At 39.2% G+C, this 22,034-nt stretch overlaps 1 protein-coding gene across 3 annotated transcripts in view; it reads left to right on the top strand.

Annotated features, from left to right (window-relative positions):
* The window catches only part of CEMIP2 (cell migration inducing hyaluronidase 2), a 48,547-nt gene extending 29,849 nt beyond the window's left edge, over nucleotides 1-18,698 (top strand). For all 3 annotated transcript variants that reach the window (XM_075447169.1, XM_075447167.1, XM_075447168.1), the window contains exons 11-24: nucleotides 1,465-1,593; nucleotides 3,178-3,266; nucleotides 5,184-5,315; nucleotides 5,810-5,845; nucleotides 6,558-6,713; nucleotides 8,894-9,071; nucleotides 9,574-9,789; nucleotides 10,498-10,706; nucleotides 11,235-11,420; nucleotides 12,563-12,782; nucleotides 13,392-13,490; nucleotides 14,694-14,842; nucleotides 15,596-15,702; nucleotides 16,457-18,698. In XM_075447169.1, coding sequence (XP_075303284.1) covers nucleotides 1,465-1,593; nucleotides 3,178-3,266; nucleotides 5,184-5,315; nucleotides 5,810-5,845; nucleotides 6,558-6,713; nucleotides 8,894-9,071; nucleotides 9,574-9,789; nucleotides 10,498-10,706; nucleotides 11,235-11,420; nucleotides 12,563-12,782; nucleotides 13,392-13,490; nucleotides 14,694-14,842; nucleotides 15,596-15,702; nucleotides 16,457-16,653 — 2,103 coding nt within the window. In that variant the 3' untranslated portion in view covers nucleotides 16,654-18,698. The remainder of the gene's footprint in view (nucleotides 1-1,464; nucleotides 1,594-3,177; nucleotides 3,267-5,183; nucleotides 5,316-5,809; nucleotides 5,846-6,557; nucleotides 6,714-8,893; nucleotides 9,072-9,573; nucleotides 9,790-10,497; nucleotides 10,707-11,234; nucleotides 11,421-12,562; nucleotides 12,783-13,391; nucleotides 13,491-14,693; nucleotides 14,843-15,595; nucleotides 15,703-16,456) is intronic.
* The last annotated feature ends 3,336 nt before the right edge of the window (nucleotides 18,699-22,034 follow it).

Here is a 22,034-nt window from a genome sequence, read left to right as displayed (position 1 = left end):
TACAGCTTATTATGCTTCAGAAACAGAATACTTCAACTGTGTCAGTACAAATTCTGCACCGTTGAGCTTTTGCTGGTATAAACTATAATAATTCACAAGCAAATAAAATAATACCATTGCCCCCCCGCCACCTCCTTTGTTACACAATGAAGCCTATTGTAAGGCTGTATCAGCAATAGATGTTTCTTTCATTTGAGCTGTATACGGGGGGGGGGGGGGGCGGGGCGGGAACCCCATTTCATTTTTCTGAATGCTTGTGAATGCTTAAGGAGCTTTAAAGTTTATTAAACTTTTTTTTGCAAGCGTCAGGATGTGTTTTGGATAAAAATTACTTGAGTCTGCCAAGCACAGATCTGTATTTAATTATATGTGAAGTAAGATTCTGGTATTTTTATTAATGGAACATCCACATTTGCTTTGGAATTGTTAATCACCAGAAATGTCAAAAGTGTGTCATCATTACGGATGGGAATATGTTACTGAGAAGCAGAATTTCCAGGACTGTTTGGAAAATGAGTATATTCTCAGAGCAAAATGCATGAAGACTTTTCAAGCCAGAGTGAATTGGCTTTATCCATGTTTCTTGAACAGGAGGATGATGACTATGTTTCATGAGATGGAGCACTCGGTACATAGTGTTTCTTTAGCTACTGTTTAACCCTTTAATGTGCCTTATGCAGTGATTTTCTTATTTTGTAAGGGCACAGAGCTTGTGGTCAGGCAAAAGTTTTCATATTTGTACGTATCTGCTATGCAGGCACTGTCACAATGCCACCTCTTGTGAACCCAGATATGGTTGAAAGGGAAACTTTTATGGGTCTCAGCAGATAAATCCAGCTTCTTTAAGAGCAGGGATGTTGAAGTGGAGAAAATGAACAGATGCTGAAATTATTACTGCATATTATTGGCACAGTGCACTAAACTGGCCAGACTTCTTGATGTGCTTCTGAAAGCTCTTGTGGGTGTTTTGGCTGTGTCATTAAATTCTGATGTGAGCAGAGATGAGCAAACCTTAGTCAGACTGTGATGGTAAGGAGAAGAGGAAGGGTTTTGAGTATATTATTGTAAATGGTGTGGTTTACTAGTGAACAAAGGAAAATCAAGTGTGTGTGATGAAATATAACTGAAATACAAAAATTGCATTGTCTGACAGTTTTCTGTTTTGGAGTATTAGAAGATCTTAAATGTGTGGTGTTACACAGCTTCACTGAGAAGCAAAACACATTTTAGTGCATGTTATTCACTAGCCTGTAGCCTTATTTGCAAACTACTGTGTTGTTTGGAAACTTTATTTTGTAAAATGTATTCCCTTGTGCACAGTTGATTTGATCTAAGTTCTTATTCGCTTGGTTACTTAAAATATCAAAGTTCATCTTAGCATACACTTACTTTGTGATTAGATGTATCAGCACTAATAGTAGTATCACATGCTTATAAGTAATGTCATTCTCTCCTTACTTGCAGGATGCTGGAATATGGTATTTGTTCCACAGGGTTGCTACAGGAGATTCTCATAGTTTAGCCATGGAAACCAAGTCAGAGCTCACACCCCTAGGAATCTTCTATAACAACAGGGTTCATTCTAATTTTAAGGTAGTATATTAATGTATTATAATGTATTATGTATCATTACAAAAAAATACTGACGTTCTTTATTTGTAACTATTCTATATTAGGACTTGTCTGTTTACATTTTAAGCAGGTTAGGTGATGGATTCGCGCTGTTTGAACTGCGTGATTCTATCTAGGTATTGTAGAACGATGTATAGTCACCATGTGTATAGTTTCTTGCCACATTAGGAGTATTCACTGTGTTTAGTGTCCTCATAAGGCAAAAGCAACTGAAATCGGTTAGTACTTCTAATGAAATAGCTTTTCTCAGAATTAGCATTTCAGATGCTACTCTTATTGATGGCATTGTTTTCTACTCTGAAGAAAGCTGACCCCTGAAGCATCGAAGTTTCTTACAGTTATGATTCATCTAATAGCTTCCTGGAATAGCTGTGACTTGTTTTGCTGAGTCTGTCATGTATGGCATCTCAGGTGTTTGCACAGGGTGGCACAGGCTCTGATTAGAGATTAAGCTTCAAGATTGCCTTCAGGGGCGCAGCTATCGGCTGCAGTTTTTTATTAGAGTTCTCTGCCTATATACAGGCATTCAGTGTGACTTCATTTGGAATCTAGCTGCTCTGTGTGTGTGTGAGTGTGTATGTATAAATAAAAATAAAATTACATTTGCAAAGCCACGTAACTCTGAATATTTTTTTGTGTTTGAAGTTTACCTAGAAGTTCAGGATCACTGCTGGATTTTTTTTTTTACCGAGTGAAACTGATTTTAGTTGATAGTTGGATGTCTGGGTTACCAAGAAATGATGCACTGTTTTATGGAAGTTGTATTAACGGTGTGTTTGGGACTGTAGGACATTTGTTCAGGTTTGAATTAGAACATACTGAATACAAAAGTACATTGTAGACAAAAAAGTTTCAGCTGTATGGCTTGTATTATCTTTAAATAAGGGTAGCAATTTGTGTGCTAAAATTCCATGTTAAAAAAGAAAACTCCACTAGCAGATCTGAGGACCTACTTGTGTAGGAGCACTCAGTTGTAATCATAATTTGGATCTGAGGTGAAAGTAGCTGCAGGTGTTTGTGTATGTAATTCAGTTTAAATAACACAAATGCTTCCTTCTGCCTCTATTTTCTCAAGGAAATTATTTCATACTGGATTATTGAGTTTCAAGCTGATGATTGCTTGGGCAAAAAGCAGCTTCAGTGGTGAAGATAGTTTAGTTTTAAAGTGAAATTCAAAGCATTTTTCAGTGGTTCCCCCCCCCCCCCCCTTTGTGAGAATATTTTGAACTTGCCACAAGATTGGCTTCCAGATTTTCCAGAACAGCATCTGAAAATAAGTGTAAAACCTCAAATAGTTAGATGTTGTGAAAGAAATCTGAAATGAATTGTTATGTTTTTCCATAACTTTTTTTAATCCCAGAACCAAATTAGCATAGACAGTGGCTATTTTTCCTTAAACAATATGTCACTTAAGGCCAAACTGAAAAATCTAAGAGTTTCTAGTACATGTATTGAATGCAATGTAAAGTTTAAATTTTAGAAATCTAATGTTTACTCTATCTTTAATTTTGTATAGTATGAACTTTCTTTCCGTGCTTCTTTCAGGCTGGTTTGTTCATTGATAAGGGTGTTAAAACAACTAATGCTAGCGTTGATGATCCCAGAGAATATCTTTGTTTGGACAACAATGCCAGGTAAAGGATATTGTCTTTCAAGTGAATGAAAAAGGGCAAAGTTCTGAGATTGCTCTTACGTTCTTGTGAGGAAAAACATTTTTAACACAATAGAATTATTTACAAATAATAACCAAACATGAAGTTCTTATATATTCTTTTCCTCCCTTTGTTCATCTGTTTTGGGAACAATGGAGCATGGTGTGCCCTAAAGGAGTTGGCTGTTTCTTCTGAGCCCTTGCTCAGGGTAGTTTTCAGCCTCTTAGAAGACATCGCTTTAAACGTGCTCTACTGTCATGCTTAAAGTATTTTCTGGAATTGTTGCAAAAAGTAAAGTCTTTAAAATCTGCTCTTCTGATTTATGACTCAGTTTTAAATAATTCTTAGAAAAAGGCTTCATAGAGCCAAGTAATACATCCACTTGCCTTTCCTCCTGCTGAATGCTTCTTGCTATATCTTCTAGACTTGGAGATCATAGCTACGTGGTACAGTTTTACTGAAGGCTATTTGCAGAGATAGTACCACATAACCACTTTTTCATTAGTTTACAAAGTGAGAGAAAATAATGGAGAGTCTAGGAAAATTCCGGGTTAAACTGTGCCTGGTTAGTCTTGTCCTGAACTTCAAATAAAATAACCTGGGGTAGTGGTGAAATGACAACTTTGGATAACTGTATGCATCAACATTTTATTGTGACAACTAAGTATTAAAACTGAAAATATACTTACTAAGATTATTTCTGATTGACCTGTGTTTAGGATGAGGATAGTTGAGTGATAGTTGCAGATGCAGAGAGGAAGGTTCTCAATTTTGGTGATACTTTGATAACTTTATGATTTGGAAATGAACTCACTAGGTCAAAGTTTTGACAGAAAACCCATATAACACTTGTGGATTACCTCAGTCATAACAGGTAGTCAAGAGGAATGTATGAGGGGCAAAATGCCCTGTTGAGAACCTGTAGTGTGTTGTCAGGGCATCAACAGAGGATGCGAGAAACTTGGTGCATGAGATGGGGTTCGTGTTTCACAGCAGCCAGCGAAGTAGTGAGGCATACTGACTACATGAGGCCACTGATCATTGTATGTGGAACCAAACTGGAAGGGTTTAAACGTTAACAGGAGTCAGAAACAAACATTGACCCGTTCTCCCCTTCCTCACCTGGTGAGGGGCAGAGCAGATCCAAATGAGAGTACAAGGTGGTCTGGAACTTTATGCATTCAAAATGCGTTTTTATATGTTTTTTTAAAATGTAGTACTCTTTCTCTGGGATCTTGGGGATAATCAAGTGCAAGCTTCCACCAGTCTTTAATCAGGTTGTTTCCTCCTGTTGTCTAAAATAGATTCCTACCATAACTTACCATACGAGACCAGCTTGGTAGCAATACAGAATGTCTGGGTTGGACTAGAAACATATCTTAGGTGTGCTCAAAGAAGCAGCGCTTCTCAGCGTCAGAAGACTTTGAAAGATTTGAAGGAGCGGTTAGACAAACCTCCAGCCTTTCCTTGTGTAGTGCCTCTCAGACCTGTGTATCCTTCCAAGGAGTTTTAATTCCCTCCATCAAACTTTCACATCAATGCTGCAGTACAAATGGGAGGCAGTACTTTGGGGAGGGCAAAAAGAAAAAGCAAGGAGTTAAAAGGAGGTGAGATGCACCTAAAGAAACTCAGGGAGCTTGAGCAAAAGCCTGTGAGAATTAATGGAAAAGAGAAGTTTTATGTTCCTGTTGCATTACACCCTGAAGACAATTTTCTAGAAATAAAGAGCTAGAGATACACCTGGTTTTGGCATCTGTTGTTCCAAATATGAAGTAGTGTGGATTTTACCTATCAGATGAGCAGGAGTGTTAATCCTTCAAGCTCTCTCAGCCCACCATATATGATGTGTAAAACAAACATTACTCTTACACTGAATGTTTGGGTTTTTGTCTGTCCCAGGTTTCGACCTCATCAAGATGCAGACCCTGAAAAGCCCCGAGTTGCTGCCCTGATTGACAGATTAATCTCTTTCAAAAACAATGATCATGGGGCCTGGGTCAGGGGAGGGGATATCCTCATTCAAAACTCTGGGTAGGTATCCAGAAGCAAACAGCTGCATATTGTTAAGAAGTTTCCCCTGAAGCTTTGTTCATGAAAGTGCATTACAACAGGGTTATAAGAGAAGACTGGTGCTTAACTTGAGGAGCTTCTCAATATCTTGAACCACTTTCACACCATCCCACTACTTTAAATGAAACACGTTTATATGTGATTAGATGAGGACCTGCCTTAAATGGCAAAACACAACTGTGTGATAAAAAGAAGTCTAAAAGTTGGTAGAGATGGTAAGTTTATACAAGTACCTGTGCTTTCACTGAAGCTCTCATATTCCTGCTTAAAATATATAGAAAATTACGATCTTTTTTTAACAGCAACATTTTTATAAGAGTTAAGTGTGTAGTGGTTCTATATTCCGTTAATAGAAAAATTCAGGCTTTCTTCAGTGCGTAGCAGGATGTGCTCTTACAGTAGCTTATTGTAGATAATCCAGAAAAATATGACCAAAGCTCTGAACTTTCTTTCAGGTTTGCAGACAATGGAATAGGTTTGACATTTGCTAGGTGAGTACTTTTATGTTAATCACTTCTGGTATTTCTGGCCTAGAAGCTTGGCAAATACACATCCATCTATTAAAATGAATAGGTATACTTTCAAAAGGCTATAGTTTCATTTTTGGGCCCAGTTCTATTTTCAGTCGTGCAGGTGATGTTATAAAGGCTGTAAACTGACACAGCTGCCAAAGCTTGCACTTGAATTCAGCCTGTGCTTGGTTTACGCCACAATTTTCTGCCTCTTTAACAGAAGTGTTGTGTTTGTCCAGGTATTTCTGGTATTGTGTGATTCCTTAGGCAGTTTTTATTTTCCTCCTGAGCAGCTGAAAGTGAAGGATGGAAAAAAAAGGGGGATAAGCATTTGGAGAGGCAGAGTCTCTTTCTAATAAAAGAGAATCAAAGAACTTGGGTAGCAAGCCAAAATTGCTGCCATTTAGGTTATGACAAACTGGTTCTAAGACTGCAAAAGTGAACTGTAGAAGAAAGAGTGCTGCACTACAAAGGGAGGCAGAAAATTTAATGCTCAGCTCTCTGCTGGTATTTCAAACAGCCTGTAATACTGTTTAATAATTAAAGTTATTGTTCTTTGTATTGTAAATGAAGTATAGACTGCTCTGCTTTAGGAAGGCTGTTACAGAAGTAAGAGTAGGACTATGCCTCAGTGTGTTCATCTGCTGGAGAGTCTTGGCTAAAAGCTTGTCTCTTGACATTGCTTTGATAGTGATGGGAGCTTCCCAAATGATGAAGGTGCCAGCCAGGAGGTATCTGAGTCACTGTTCATAGGTGAGAGCAAGAATTACGGGTTTCCAGGTGGCCAAAATAAATACGTGGGGACTGGAGGAATAGACAACAAGACGCGCACTCTGCCTAGAAATCGGTAAGTATGTTAAGAGTGAAGGAGGTAGAAATGATACAAGAAACATTCTCTGTATCAGATGTAAGCACCCTTCTTGCTTGAGCTGTGAGAGATTAGGACACTATTGAAGGTGATGCTCTCTTTTTCTCTTTAACACTTTGTGTGCAGCTGTGTCCCTCTCGTCTTTTTCCGGAGTCAGTTTTCATCTGGTGCTACCACAGGTAGCTTTTCCGTAGCAATTTAAGTTATCCTACTTTAATGAAACGTTAGTCTTAAACAACATTTAGGCCTGGAAGAGAGAAAGAAAAAGCTTTCAGGTAAAAGGATTTCAAGGGTCAGTATAGGACTAGAGACCATAGTCTGTGACACATCCCGATCTGTGACCATGATCCTTTTCTTTTCTCTCTGGCTGGCTGTGATACTTGTTTAACACAGTGCCAAGCCCTGCCCTTGCCACAAAATAGGAAAGAAGGGTGAGATAGGTCTAGGCCACCCTGTTGTTTTTTTCTGCTTAGCCATTTAGAGGGAAGAAGTTAATGTGGTGGTGATAAACGAGGTATTGAGTCTAGCTGAGCAGAATCATAGAACAGTGAAGGTTGGAAGGGACCTCTGGAGCTCATCTTGTCCAACCCCCCCTGCTGGAGCGGGGCCACCTGGAGCTGGTTGTCTGGGAATATGTCCAAGGATGAAAACTCCACAGCCTCACTTGGTATCCTGTGCCAGTGCTCAGTGACCCTCACAATGAAAGGGTTTCTCCTTATGTTCGGGAGGAACCGCCTGGTTTTCAGCTTGTGGCCGTTGCCTCTGGTCCTGTCACTGAGCACCTCTGGAAAGAGCCTGGCCGTATCTTCTTTGCTTCCTCTTTTCAGAGATTCTTACAGATTTGATGAGAGATTCCTGCTTGAGCCTTCTCTGCTCCAGTCTCACAATGTTTCATCCTATGGGAGATGCTCCAGTCACTTAATCATCTTTGTGGCCTCTGGTTGGACTCTCTCCAGCAGCTCCGCATCTGTCTTGTACTGGGGAAAAGTGTTCCAGATGTGACTTCAGATGTGCTGAATAGATGGGAAGGATCGTGTCCTTTGATCTGTTGGCAACACTTCTCTCGGTGCAGCCCAGGATATCATTTGCCTCTTTGCTGCAAGGGCACATGGTTGGCTTATGGTTATCTTGGTTTCCACCAGATCCTACAGGTCCTTTTCACTGGCGCATAGCGTTGTTCCTGCCTAGGCTCAGGACTTTGTGCTTCCCCGAGTTGAACTTCATGAGGTTCCCATCTACCTATTTATCCAGCCTGTGAAGGTCTGTCTGGATGGCAGCATTACCCTCTGGTGTATCAGTTGTTCCTCACAGTTTTTTGTACTGTCTGCAAACTTGCTGAGACTGTACTCAGGCCCATCACCCAGATCACTAATGAAGATGTTGAACAAGATTGGACCCAGTACTGACCGCTGGGGTGAGCCACTAATTACTGACCTCCAAGTAGACTTCATGCCACTACCCTCTGGGCCTGACCATTCAGCTAGTTTTCAATCCACCTTGCTGGCCTTTATTCCAGCCCATACTTTGTGAGGATCCTATGGGACAGTATCAGAAGCCTTACTGAAGTTTAGGTAGACCGTGTCCACTGCTCTCCCCTCAGCTACCAGGCCAGTCATTTCATCGCACAAGTTTGTTAGGTTGGTCAAGCACGACTGCTCCTTGGTGAACCCATGAAGTCCTGATGACTTTGTTGTCCTTCTTGCCTTGAAATGGTTTCCAGGATTAGCTGCTCAGTCACCTTCCTGAGGACCAAGCTAAGGCTTACCAGCCTGCAGTTCCTTGAGTGTTCCTTCTTGAAGTTAGAAGTGACATTTGCTTTCCCCTAGTCTATGGACACTTCTCCCAGTTGCCATCATCAATCAGAGAACAGATGGTATTACTCTCCTGCTCCATTTCCTGTATTGGGAAAGGGGCACATTTGCGAATGGACAGTGATAGGTCTTTTAACAGGAAAATTCAAAAGAGTGGGAGATTTTTTTGACTCATTACATAAGTGCAGAAACAGGATTACCTATACTAAGTTCTAACCTGCAAGTCATTCTTTTCGTGTTGCTTTCTTGATCGTTCTGAGAGGAAATGTATTTGTGACACAGATTCAGACTTACCATTCATCATGGGTTTTGTTACAGGATGCTATAAATATTTGCTTGCATTAACAGGACATTTCCAATCAGAGGCTTTCAAATTTATGATGGGCCTATTCACCTTACCAAGTGCACATTCAAAAACTTTGTGCCAACTCCAGACAGATTTACCAGCGCAGTTGGGTTTTTGATGAAAAATCCATGGCAGATGACACCGAAAAACAACATTTCTCTTGTGGAGTTTGGTCCGAATGTAAGTTTGTTACAAGTTTTCTTTTATTCTTGCAAATGGCTTTATTTTCTTCATGCTGTATTTTAAAATTAACATCCAAGGGCCCTAGATCATCTTTTCTATACATCCCCAGTCCAAAGTTTCTCTCTTGGGTGGAAGTCACCCAGTGTGTACCCTTTGTCTCCCGAGCCAAAAAAAATCCACAAACAAACAACCAAGGAGATGTAGGATATGTGGCAAGAACAATCTCTTTCATGGCTAATGGTAAAGCTGAAAGGAGATTTTTGTAAGGTTTGGCATATCCTTAGTAATGGATTTTCAGTTGCAAATATTAACACTGTTCAGAACCAAGAGCTGACCTGAGCCTATTATTAAAAAGCAAAATATCTGTTTCCAAGATTCTACTGCCTTTGCCCGTAAGGTTTTTAATCAACTTTGTCAAATTCCTGTTTCTACAGGTGTGCAAGTGATATTTTGTACTTTGCCGTGGGGAAAAAATAAATATTTTAATTGTTGTTGCCAGGTTTCTTTGAAAGCCTTCTTTGGAAAACCAGGTCCCTGGTTTGAAGAAGGAGATCTGGATGGTGACAAGAATTCAATATTCCATGATCTAGATGGTTCAGTGACTGACTACAAAGATACCTATGTGGGCAGAATGGATAATTACTTGATTCAACACCCCAAATGCATTAATATTACAGAATGGAGTGGAGTAGTTTGCAGCGGGAGCTATGCACAGGCTAGTACTCTTCTAGCTTTCTGTCTGGGGCAAATCTACAATATGAGCAACCTGTGGGTGCAGGGGGAGTGTAGGAGCTGTGAAATTATCTGTCTTTGGATTTCAAAATTCTTTGAAGTTTTAAAAATACTTTTATGCGTATTACACTTTTCAGCCAGTTGTGTATATCCTGTTCCCTTCAGCATGCAAACTGGGAGTACAGTATTAGATGCTGCAAGGTAAAATCAAATGTGAGTGCATGCCAGGAGTTCTATGTTGCAGCCCTATCTGCTAAAAAGTTTTTGTGTTGGAGGTGTTTTCTTCCACTGGAGTTCTGTCTGTCTTTTTTTCACATAGTGGGTTTTACAGGGCTTTTAAATTTATTTTTCTTTTTTTTTTTAACCAATACATTTATAAATGTAAATACCACCTTCTGAATATAAATCTCACATGGGTTTGACTCCCATTAGGTTCCTGTTCTATACAATTTTGGCTGAGTGCCATAGCTAATTCCCATATATTGTTTTTCCCCTTTTCCTCCCTATTTTTTGTCTGTAAAATGGGCAAAATTTAAACCAAAAAATTCAGGAGATATTTGTGTATTGCATAACTCAGAACATCAGACTGCAGCATTTTGGCTAATAATATACTGATTATTCTTCACTATTTCATTTTCTTTTGCACAGTGTCCAAATCTTTCCTCTTTTCATGCTCCTTAATATCATATAGGTTTATGTCCAAACCTGGAATGGACAGAATCTTTCCATGACTATCGTACGAGATGAGTACCCAGCCAATCCCATGGTTCTTCGAGGTATTAATCAGAGAGCTGTCTTTCAACAATACCAGCCAGTAGTGATGCTCCAAAAGGGCTACACAATACATTGGAATGGAAAGGCTCCGAATGTCACCTATCTTTATCTCATTAACTTCAACAAGTACGTTTATTTTCTTTCATGTTGTTGATCCATAAGGCAATACTGAATTAATGTCTGGCACAGTTAGCATGTTTGAGACTTTGCAGCTATCAGTAAGACTGGATCTTGGGTGTTTGTTTTTTTTTTTGTAAATACAAATGTTAAAGTATAAAAAGCAAGAGATTGGGCAATAAACCTGCACATAAAATTAAGCTTTTGCCCAGTACAGTGTCTCTAAGTAAAATCCTTTTGAGAAGAAAATGTGCAAATAGTGAAGTTGAGCAAAATTGCAGCTGGATAGTTTAGCATACTCGATTTTGTTGTCACATAAACTCATTAAACGTTAACAAGTATAAAATCAAATGTATCCTGAGAGTATCAAAGTTACTATAGCATTTAAGGAAATGCTTTGTGTAGAGAGGGGGAGAAAGATCTTCTGGTTGAGGATCTGGGAGCTTTTTGTGTTCCTGTTACTTGTTTTTTGAGTGATCTGTTTGCTGCATATTGTCATAGTCCTACTATGAATCGTACATTTTATTTTGTTTTCAGGAATGACTGGATTCGTGTCGGTCTTTGTTACCAACCAAATACTGATTTTGTTATAATATTGGAAACCTTTCAAAGGCGGTCATCTGCTCTGTCGAGCAAGGTGGAGCGCTACATGCCTGTATCTTCAATGATGGAGCTTGAAAAGAATCGATCAGACAAGAAGTTTTACTTTGACAACAGTACTGGGTAACTCCTTGTAACTTGACCCTATTGGAGGATGTTCTTTAACCTTAAAATGTCCAGTCTCATAGTGGTAAAAGCAACTAATTGAGATACCGCATAAGAGGAAAGCTGTAGCCAAGGAGACCAAAGCCTATTTGAAAGAACGCTTCATATGACTTTGAATCTCCAAAATACAGTGGTTGTCATGGTAATACTTTTCCAAGAGCACCACAGTTGCTATAGATATTTCCTACCCCATGCCTGGGGAAAATATGGTATCTGGCGTGCTGCAGAGCAGTGTCTTTCAGGAATTAACTTCCAAGTTGTCAAAGAAAATTTGTGCCTTCTTGTTAAACTGAAAATTGTAGAAATTTCCAAGAACATTTTAAGAATGCATTTCTGAAAATTCTAATCCATTTTCAGCCTTCCTGAAAGTACTTCAAAGTCCTAGTTTCTCTTTCAAAAATACTTCTGACAGAAGCAACTGAGATCCTTCTGAGAAGTTAGATATGGTCAACTTTGAATAAAATAAGTCCTACGTACATAACTTGTATGTTTTGCAAATGTTGATCTCTAATTTATAATTTGTTCTCTTATTTATTTTGGTTTTTTATCTGCTACTTTGTCTGTAGTAAATACACAGATGAATGTAGCTTTTGAACAGATGTTTATTTTTCTTTCGTCTAAGAGCTACAGTGATAAGTCAAATATGTAATAGAAGAATTATCAGTCTCTGTGTACTGTGAATGTTAATGACCACTACCCCCTAAACTGCATTTCCAGGCATTTGCAACAGGACAATTACATTTGCAACATGTTGCAAATATAATTGTCCTGTGCTGGTGAGTGAAGCTGAATATCCAAACAGTTACTGCTGTGTATCTGCAAAGGTCTATGATCAAAGAAAACATTTATGCTTTTCAGTTTGTTTTTTGTTTCCCGCAAGCCACTGTTTTGAGCAGTGGCTGTTCTTTTCAAAGCGTGTGCATTCATAGTGATGTTAAATTTCAATTTAATTTTGGAAATTTCAGATATGTCAGTAGAGACTTCCTAACTCTAATAAACTAAATATTTTGAATAAGTTTGAAGAGTGGTGCAGAAGTGAATATGTAATATGGAAAGCTTTCCAGCAATTGATCTAGATTCTTTTTCCCCCTTTTGTGTAGATTACTGTTTTTATTTCTTCAAGCCAAATATAATAGGGATGGTCACAGTTATTGCTCATCTCAGGGATGTGAAAGGATCAAGATTGTGACCAAAGATTCAGCAAAAGGAATCAGTAACTGCATGGCAAAAGCTTACCCAAAGTACTACCAAGTACCAACTGTCATAAGCCAGATGCCAGTAAAAACTACTGTACCATGTACAAAATGCGGCACAACTCAGGTAAAAGAAAATAAGCAAAAACTTTTGTGAACGATGTAGTTGGTGTTGCTGTTTGCTGGCTTTATGGCAGAATTTCAGTCTATCAGCATAGAACACTGAATTTAGCAGTTTGTGATGGTTGTGTTGTTAATCTTCTGTATGCCGGAAGGCATGGAGTCTCTTCTAGCGCAAAGGTTTCAGTTTTTGTTCTTTGAAAAACACTGCTTCACCTCCCGCCCTGAGTGCTATGGAGAAGGGACATGTATAGATCTGACGTCTTGTACTGCAGTATTGTCTGTACTCTGTGTAGGATAGCTTTGCTGCAGATTATCTATGTGCTGTTGGCCAGCCTTCTCTCTTCGTTTTTGGACCTTTGCTTAATAGCATGAACTTAAAATTGCAGCGTCCGTTTCAGCTGTACAAACTGAGAAAAATACAGAAAGTAAGGAATAAAATGGGTTACACTATATATCATGATATTTATTAGCATTGCTAGTGTGATAAATAATGCCACAGACAAATGGATGCATTTGTTTTGGGGCATGTGCATTCAGTTATAAATTGTCTGGCATGATAAAGTATTGAAGACGCATGGATACGTGTACTTCAAGTGTTTCTTTTGGTATCCAGATGGTATTCACCAGCGATCCTCACAAAAACTACCTCCTTGTGCAGATTAATTCATCTGGTAAAAAAGAGTTAAGCAGAGGTCAGCAGGCATTTATTTCTGTAAGTATTCTTTAAGGTTTTCTTCTAACTATCTTTCTGTTAGCAGTTTGTATTACGAGACTTGTACAGCTCTACATAATGCTGGCCTCGCTTCCCTTCACTTGAATGAAAACTGTTGGTTCGTGATTCAAAAACCAAAGTCAAAAAGCTGGTGTTTTAACCTCAGAAAATGAGGCTCCAAAGCTCCATTTTGTTCATGAATCCTTTCCTGCTGGAGAGAAAATCCTACCAATAAGGGAGAGTTTAAAATCTTACGATTTCGTGTTGAAATCAGGATGGATATACATTTACTGATGGCTGCTTTTGAAGAAAAAAAAGAAAAAAAGAAAAACACAAACCCAAAAAACCCAAACCTGTTAGTTAAGTCTTTATTGTTGAAATTTGTTTTTTGTGCGAACAGGTTGGTGAGTTAATGGGGTGAGTAATTCAAGCCATTAAGCTCTAGTAAATTCCTTCCAAATGGCAGTTACTAAAGAATCTGTAGAGATTTCTGTATTTGTTCTGATGCAGTCTTTATGAGTCTAGTGATGTGATACTGTATGAGAAATAGTTTACTTTGACTTTTCTGTTGTGATGCTGAAGGAGACTTGCATAGAACACTGAAATAGCATTTACAGATATCCTCACACCACAAAGTTTCAAGTCTGTATGTGGCTTACATTCCGCAATGTTAGTGCGTTAGCTTGGCTGAAATAGTAAAACTCTTGAGTTATTTAGACAGAGAAATGGCATGTGAGCAGTGTAACGTTAGCAGCTGCAAACTTCTGTGGGAATGTGTGTGCCATGCCCAGAGCAGGAAGAGCACTCTGGAGGAAGAAACTGGACTGGAACTGGGCTGCTGCAGAGACAGAGCAACTGTACTATTGCCAAGAAGTCCAGGTGGTTCAGTATCTGAATTTTAGCTTCCTGAAGCAGGAGCAATGACTGAGGCAGGTAGTAAGTCACCTGAAATGTGTGATCTCCCTTACAGAAGCTAGGGACTAAAGGCTCCTGTGCAATTTCAGAAGTCCCACTGAAAGCCTCCCCTCAACGGGGAAAATGAGGAGATGCTAGGGAGAAGCAAGTATTTGTAAGGAAATTAGTACTCGACAGTGTCTGAACTAGATGAAGATTAACACTGAGTGCAGTAGAATGGCTGTTAAATTCATATTAACTTTAAGAAAGAAAGAAAAAGTTCTTTTCTCTTTCTCTCCTCCCATTCAGGTCAATGACACTATGTTTTCCTTCAAGGATAATGGTATACTTATTGTTGTAGTTGATGCCTGCGTTGGCACAGTGTCGGGAAACAAATTATTTACTGGAGTAGACATTAAACGTGTAGATGGATATCTGAAATCTGGAATTCCACAAAGGTATGTCTAATGACCACTTATTTCCAGTATGTCCTGTAAGCTGTAGCTCTGCTCTCTAACAAGGATTTAAATAATCCTGTATGTACAGGTGCACTGACAGTGAGCAAAACGTGTATCTAAGTTGAGGGGAAAAGAGAAACACAGGAGCATTTAAACAGACAAATTAGCCTTATTTGAGAAAACAAGCTAACTCAAATTTTGAACGCTTAAAATTTTCCAGTGTCACCTGTCTTTCATGTCAAAAATTGTTTTTAACTAAACATTGTGTAATAATAACACTTCCTTGCTTAAAACAAGAATAACTTTTTGCTTAATAAGGTCCCTTAAGGACACTGACAAGAACTATGTGACGATATCACGCTGTTCTCTCACTGTCTAGGGAGAAAATTGCTTACCATTAAAGAAAGATAAAACATTGGTGTAAGAAAAATCAGCATTCTAATATTCTAATTTCAGACCAACAGCTACATTTGATTTTTGACACAAAATATTAAACTATATTTAAATAACACTTTCCAAAGATTTTGAAGTTAAATTTAAAAGTCTGTTTGGAAAAAAACCCACATGTAGCCAGGTGCTTTTCTAGGTGCTGCTTTCAGAGAGGGTTGAGTGTTTCCATGTCATGAAATGACATGGCATGAGTGCTCTAAGAGCATGTGTACTGTGAGGCCAGTCAGCTGTGAAAGTATGTAGCTGAATATTACAAAAACTTTGTTTATAACAGCTGCTGTCTCTGCATCATTTCTGCTGCAGGTCTGTCGTTCTGCTGAGCACAAGAGGTGATGTAGCAATTCCTAATAATTTATCAGAAGCCTTAATGTCCCTGGGGACAGCCAAACCGCCTTATCTTCAGAGCAACGGTTGGTGGAAATTTTGCATGTTTCTCTGACACCGCCTTGGTCTGTGTGTCGATGTTGGCGTGGCGGGTTTCTCACGGGGTGTGTGAAGAGGATGCAGCTGGCGGAGGATGGTTGCCAGTTTGTGCTGGTGTGGGCTGCTGCGTTTCAGCCCTTGTCGAGAGGGAGGGAGGGCGGCCTTTCCGCAGATGGGGTGGAAAACCCTTCCTGTTGCCCCGAAGGGCATTGTGTGAAGCTTGTTGCAAGCAGAGGAAGAGACTAGCAGTTCTTTGTGCCCGTGGATTACAGAAAAAGAGCCCCAGGCTTTTTTCCCAAAGCCTGTATTTTGTGCCTCACTCAGCGAATCTGTTTTTAAACAATCTCCTGTGCCAGGCTAGTGTTTCCTGTTCTAACAGAATGCAAAGGTAGAGGTTAGAAGCTGTTGGTATTTTGAGGGATAATGACTTTATAGGCCACATGTGGTAGCTCTCATCCATTCAGGGCCCTGGGACAAGTCCTGTCTGAGAAAGCAGGTTTTGTAACTGTCCTGATAGTCATGTTTTCAAATTAAGATTTCAAAGTATTTAATATCGAATATTGAAAAAAGAAATTGCAAATCATTATTTTCCTGCTTGGTGCACGTGCAGCTGAGAGTGGATTAATGTTCTGAATAATCTGGGGGGAGAATTTCAGAGGAGCTGAAATTTCCCCGCTAGTCCTGTGTTGTGCTTGGACAGGCTTGGCTGGTGCGGTAACACTGAGCTTCTTTTTGTCACAGGAAGCCTGGCCTTTCTGGGCTTCAGAGGAAACTTTAAGCCATCCTGGATTAAGCTGTTTACTGGTCCTGCTGGGCATGGGCTCATTCAGATAGAAAAGTATATCCCTTTACAACTGGAAGAGTATGGCTGTGCCAGAGCGATCAAAAGCCGACGGAAAGACCTCGAGCTTCTGAAGAAGGCTACACGATATCATTAAAGACTAAGATGTACATAAAAGCTGGGGGAAAAAAAAATGTGAACTAACTTATTTTTTAATTTATGGCATTTTAAACTATATTGTTATCCAAGTAAATCATGTTATTGTCTGACAGATGTTTGCCAGCATTGACTGCTTGAATGCCAACCTGTGCACCTTCTAGTTGTACAAAATATTAAAGAATTTATTAGTATTTGTATAAACAGGTTTCAGAGATTTTTTTAGATGTTTGTATTTACTGTAAACAAGTTCTTTCTGTTCAATACTCCTTTTGTATGTAAGTGGGTCTTCATAAAAGCCTTAAATTTTTTTATAACGGATGTTGGAGTTCGTCTTGGATTACTTGAAAGATTAACACTAAAGTCTCCATAAACAGCGTGAATTTGTCATTGTAACATATGCATTTTCTCCTCAGCTGTTTAGTGTTTTTCCTGAGGGTTTATTTAGCAGTCAGGTCAGTTACATTCTCAATCTCTTTTCCAAGGTGTTAAAAAATCAATTTCCCTTAACGCGTGCAGCTGACTCAAGGGGTTTTAACTGCAGTAAAATTTTTGCTTTGCTGCATGGAAAATGGAGAGGGGGGATTCAAAGATCCGGTATGGATTGTGTATCGTGCAACAGAGTTTAACAAGGTTATGTCTACCAGCAGGGCATGCAGAGCAGAAAATGACTACAGTTCTTTGAGGTCACTCTTTACTATTCACACCTAAATATACAGGCATCTGTAAGAGTTAACTTCAGTGAACAGTCTGGGTGTTAAGGCTGCAGCCTTGGATACAGCTTGACTTCAGCTTTTTCTTTTAAGGCTTTTAGCCAGAAGGGCAAAGCTGAGATACTGCTCGTCTCAAGTTGTTACGAAACTAAGCTTCTACTCTTTAATTGATTTTATGTTTTTTAGGCTGTCCCAGCTCTAACTTTTAAGTGGAATGGAAAGTGCTCTCAGTTCATTCAGGCATGTTATATCTTTTGCCTTAACTTCGGTTCTTTTAATATACTCATGTTGCTAATTTCTATTGATTTTATTAGGTCCATTTGATTTCTTTTGGTTTTATTGTAATTATTTGACCCTTTCTGCAGAGAGCGTGAAAATCATTTAGAAGAACTGAGGCACAGCTGCCCTTTTTCAGGATCCTAGTCTTTTGAAATTAAATTTCAGAGACTGTAAAGATGCATTTCATAGAAGGGAACAATAGGTGCCATAGAGCTAAAATGTAACCATAGTTCTAATACAACTGACATAGTTCTTTCTTGTATATGTTCTCATTTGTTCTAGCTGGTATAATGTACCTACCATTCAAAGATGCTTTGTGCTTTGAATTAAAAAATGGAGTGGCTGTTGGAAATGAACTATATGCCTGTCTTCTCCAAAGAAATTGAATAACTGTGGGGATTTTTTCTTGTGCTTTAAAGGAGAGGAGGCACAATAGCAGATGTATTATTCTGTTCAATTAAAATATGCTACCTCAGTGCTACAGTTAAACTGCGTGGTCTAGTGTAGTTTCCTAAGTGAGAGGGGAGGGGAAAGGAGTACAACACAAGAGGTGCAGTTAACAAATAGATGACTGATGTTATTTTTATTGGAAAACCAAGCCAAATGGATGATTGTGTATTTTGCAGTTGTTTGTTGTGTTGATGCACAGTTCTCTCTAATGTTTAAAAAAAAAAAAAGGCGTTTTGTTAGGGGAAGATGTGGTAAATCTTTAGTTATAATGTTTGGTGTTACTAATGCAGGGCAATGTGATTTAAATGCTCCGAGTGCAGTAGTGATAGTGTTTGGGGATTAAAATGGTTTTAAGACTTCCGTTGTTCTGTGGGTCATGCTCAGTAGAGGAATACTAATGAGGTAGTGACCTGCAGGCTTGTGAAGTTGGCCGTTATTTATGAGATTCTGCTGTTCTAAGCCATCCTGTAAAAATTGTGTGTGGAAGTGTCAAGGGTATTCTGTTGTAGGACTTACTGGTGGAGAATTGGACCTGAAGTTGAAGTGTTGTCTTTTGTGTAAATTTAAACACTTGATAAATAGCATAAATAAATTTTTACATCTGACAAGGCAATAAAATCTTCAGTCTTTTCTGTTCTTATATCAAGAAATTTTGTAATGTGTGTTGTGTGAATACTATAAACTATTTCAAATGCTGATAGACCTGTGAAGTTTGTGGAGCATATCCTGCTTTTCATTTGGAGACAAGTTGGGAGTGCTGGGGAAGGAGGCACTAATGGTGTCTGAAGTTATGGGCCTGTCCCCAAAGTCTGTCATCTTAAAGTCTGTCTCAGCTGCTGCGTGTAGAGTCATTTCAGCTTGAGGTGGGCCAGTGCAATTACGGTTATCTACTCAAGGGCATTTTATCCATGTTGAACTGCCTTGTGGGAGAGTAAAGAAGATGGAGCCAGGCTGTTCTCGATGGTGCCCAGTGGCACAGGACAAGAGGCAGTGGGTGCACATTGAAATGCAGGCAATTCTGTGTAAAGAGAAGAAAAACTTTTACTGGGGAGATGGTTAAGCACTGGAGCTGATTGCCAGAGAGGCTGTGGAGTCTTCATCTGTGGAGGAGCGGCTGTAGCTGACCCTGCTCTGGGACACGTAGTGTCCTGGGCCGTCTCCAGAGGTGGCTGCCAGCTTGGGTGCTGCTGTGGTGGTGTGCAGTTAAAATTACCAGTCTGCATAGCTGCTCGTTTGCACCTGAGGCTGCAGCCTGCAAGGGCTGAGCCACACACTTTGCACCACATGCCTGAAACTCAGTGAGATCTAAAAAATGAGGCATCTCTGCCCAAACCCAGTCGAAAAGGCATTGTAATTGCCTCTTCATGGTCAAGTTTTGTATACAAATAGATTGATTTCCATTCCTTATTCAAATAGTGTCATTCTGCAGTAGAAATTAAAAACTCACTGGGCTACAGAAAGGCAGGCAAGTTTAGAACTCTAATGTAATGTATTAGACCTTTTTAGGGAGCATCTGGGCTCATGTTCTTGCTCCACAGGTTGGTTTTGCATTTTATTTTGTAATTGTTAATGTTTAAAAAATAACAACAAAAGAATAAACTGCTTGGAGCAGGAATCACATTAAGTGCACAATAAGAGACACTATCACAGTTCAGTGAAAATCCGCTATATATGATGGGCTGGAGACCCATCCCTAAAGAGCTGGGAAGATGGCAAGGACATGCTTTGGGAAAAGATAACCTTAACTCTGCGTATTGTGGGGCTACAGTGACAGCTGAGGCCCCAGATAACTTCTGATCTAGGATATTAAAATGAGTTTTGCTGTTAGGGGCAAGTCCTCCAATTTCCTATGCTTCCCATCAGCTCCTTTTCAAATTATGTAGGAAGGGTGTACATCTGAGGTGAGTCACCCAGCCCTGACTGAAAAGCCCAGTCCACCAGGTATGATGATAGCTGTGTCGTATGGTGCGGTGGTTAATGAAGGCCAAAAGGGTATGTGACGGCTGTATTTATTTAAGGTGATCCTGATGTCATCCTAGTGTCCAAACATCTGTAAAATGCGAAGAAATGCAGTGACTTCTGAGCTTCAAAGTTGCATTTATGTGACCTTTTCCCAGTAATTATTTCTCTACCTCTTCTGGTCGTACTTGTTCTAGCACTTATGGGAAGGTTCTGTCCTTTCCTAGAGTTCACAAGTACATTTTTCTTTTCTTATGCCTTTTTTTTTTGTGTGTGTCTTGTGCTAGTTAAAATTCAAAAAATAATAGTATTGAAGTAGATAAGGCTACCTTTGTCCTGAGGGAATTTATGAGCTTTTTAATAATATGGTCTGGGAGTACTGCAATTTTGCATATTAAATTGTATTAACAATTGTAACGAAGGAAGAAAAAAAAGCTTGTCTGGCTATTGACTTGCATAACTGGGAATAATCGGACTGATAAGTCATAGAAGTCCACCTCTCCTTTTTTATGTGATGAAACTCTGAAAAATCGTTTTTGGATACAATAGCAACAATTTTGGGAGCGAGCAATCTGGGGATCTCCTGAGATCAGTCTAGCCTTTTCTGATACATCGTCTTGTGCCTGCTCTTGTGTCCGGCTGTTAACCCATACTGAAAAAATTCAGAGAGACTTACACTTTTCTTGAAAGGTTTGTGGCTGTCATGTTTGGTGTACTAGTGAGAAACTGGTTTGGTCAGAGTGCAGAGAAATTTCTAAGTAATTAGTCTGTATAAACTTTGTCCTTACAGGCCAACTTTTTCACTTTTCTGATTTCTGTTGTGTTTAAAAGTACAAAGCAGACTTAATCGCCATGCGTGAGAGGAAAATTCTTTGTTACATCTTTGTCCAAGTTGAGTGGGGTGGCAGCTGAACGTCCTGATTATATTATAATTTTTTTCTGAGGAAATGTTTCTGGAACATGTAATGACCTGTCTTTGCATATAACTTATTCTAAACAGAACATAAAAACAAAGTGATATTTCAGGATTATTTTTGTGCGTGTGCAAGTTTATAAGTAATGATGCTATACTAGAATTGCTATAAACAGTTAGAAATACAACTATCGCTTCTCTGCGTAGCATTTCCAGTGACATTTTCAACACATACACTAGGATCATTTCAGGGTGTATTTTGTGTAATTTGTAGCTTTTAGGGATGGACCTCAGATGATGACGTGTCATCTCTTTAATATCTGTGAGGTTGTTCAGCAGAAGATGGTTTACTCCATCTGCAGGGTGTGAACTATGATCTAATAGTTTTCTTCCATCTCTGGTGCAAATGACGAGTGTATGTTCTCAGTAGACAACACCACAGTTATCTGTGGTCTCATATTATTTCTATTTCTTGGAAATGATTCTATGATGAACATCAGTAATATATATGGCACATTTCTGGTTTTAATAGGGTTTTTTAGTAGTGTAATATAATAGGGTTTTTTAACAGTGTAATATAAATTTCCATATGTCAGCATGTTCTGGGTTAAATTTTTGCTTTTAATATTTCTATACTAATATCAGATTTTTCTGTCCTTCACAACAGTGAAATGCAAAGTATTAGAAGATAGGAGTATATATACTCACATGAATCATAGCAGTGTGCACAATTGCCATTGGGTTCCTTCAGCTAGCTAGCAGACAAATGTAAAATAAGAGCTCATGTCAGGCTGTAATAGTTGGACATGCAATAAAGTGAAGGTTTAAGAAAAATTTGTTTGCAGTTTCTTTTCCCTACAAGCCATACACACCTTTCTCCTTTTGCTTTGTAGCCTGTATCTAGTGGTGTTCCCCAGGGGTCAGTACTGGGCCTGGTCTCGTTCAGTTTACTCCTCAATGACCTGGGTGAAGGGACAGAGTGTACCCTCAGCAAGTTCAGCTGATGACACAAAACTGGGAGGAGTGGTGGATAAACCGGAAGGCTGTGCTGCCATTCAGCATGACCTG

The sequence above is a fragment of the Opisthocomus hoazin genome, chromosome Z, assembly GCF_030867145.1.
Source record: "Opisthocomus hoazin isolate bOpiHoa1 chromosome Z, bOpiHoa1.hap1, whole genome shotgun sequence".
Classification (NCBI taxonomy): Eukaryota; Metazoa; Chordata; class Aves; order Opisthocomiformes; family Opisthocomidae; genus Opisthocomus; species Opisthocomus hoazin.
Note: the sequence above shows the minus strand (reverse complement) of the source record. Positions and strands in the feature narration are given on the sequence as shown.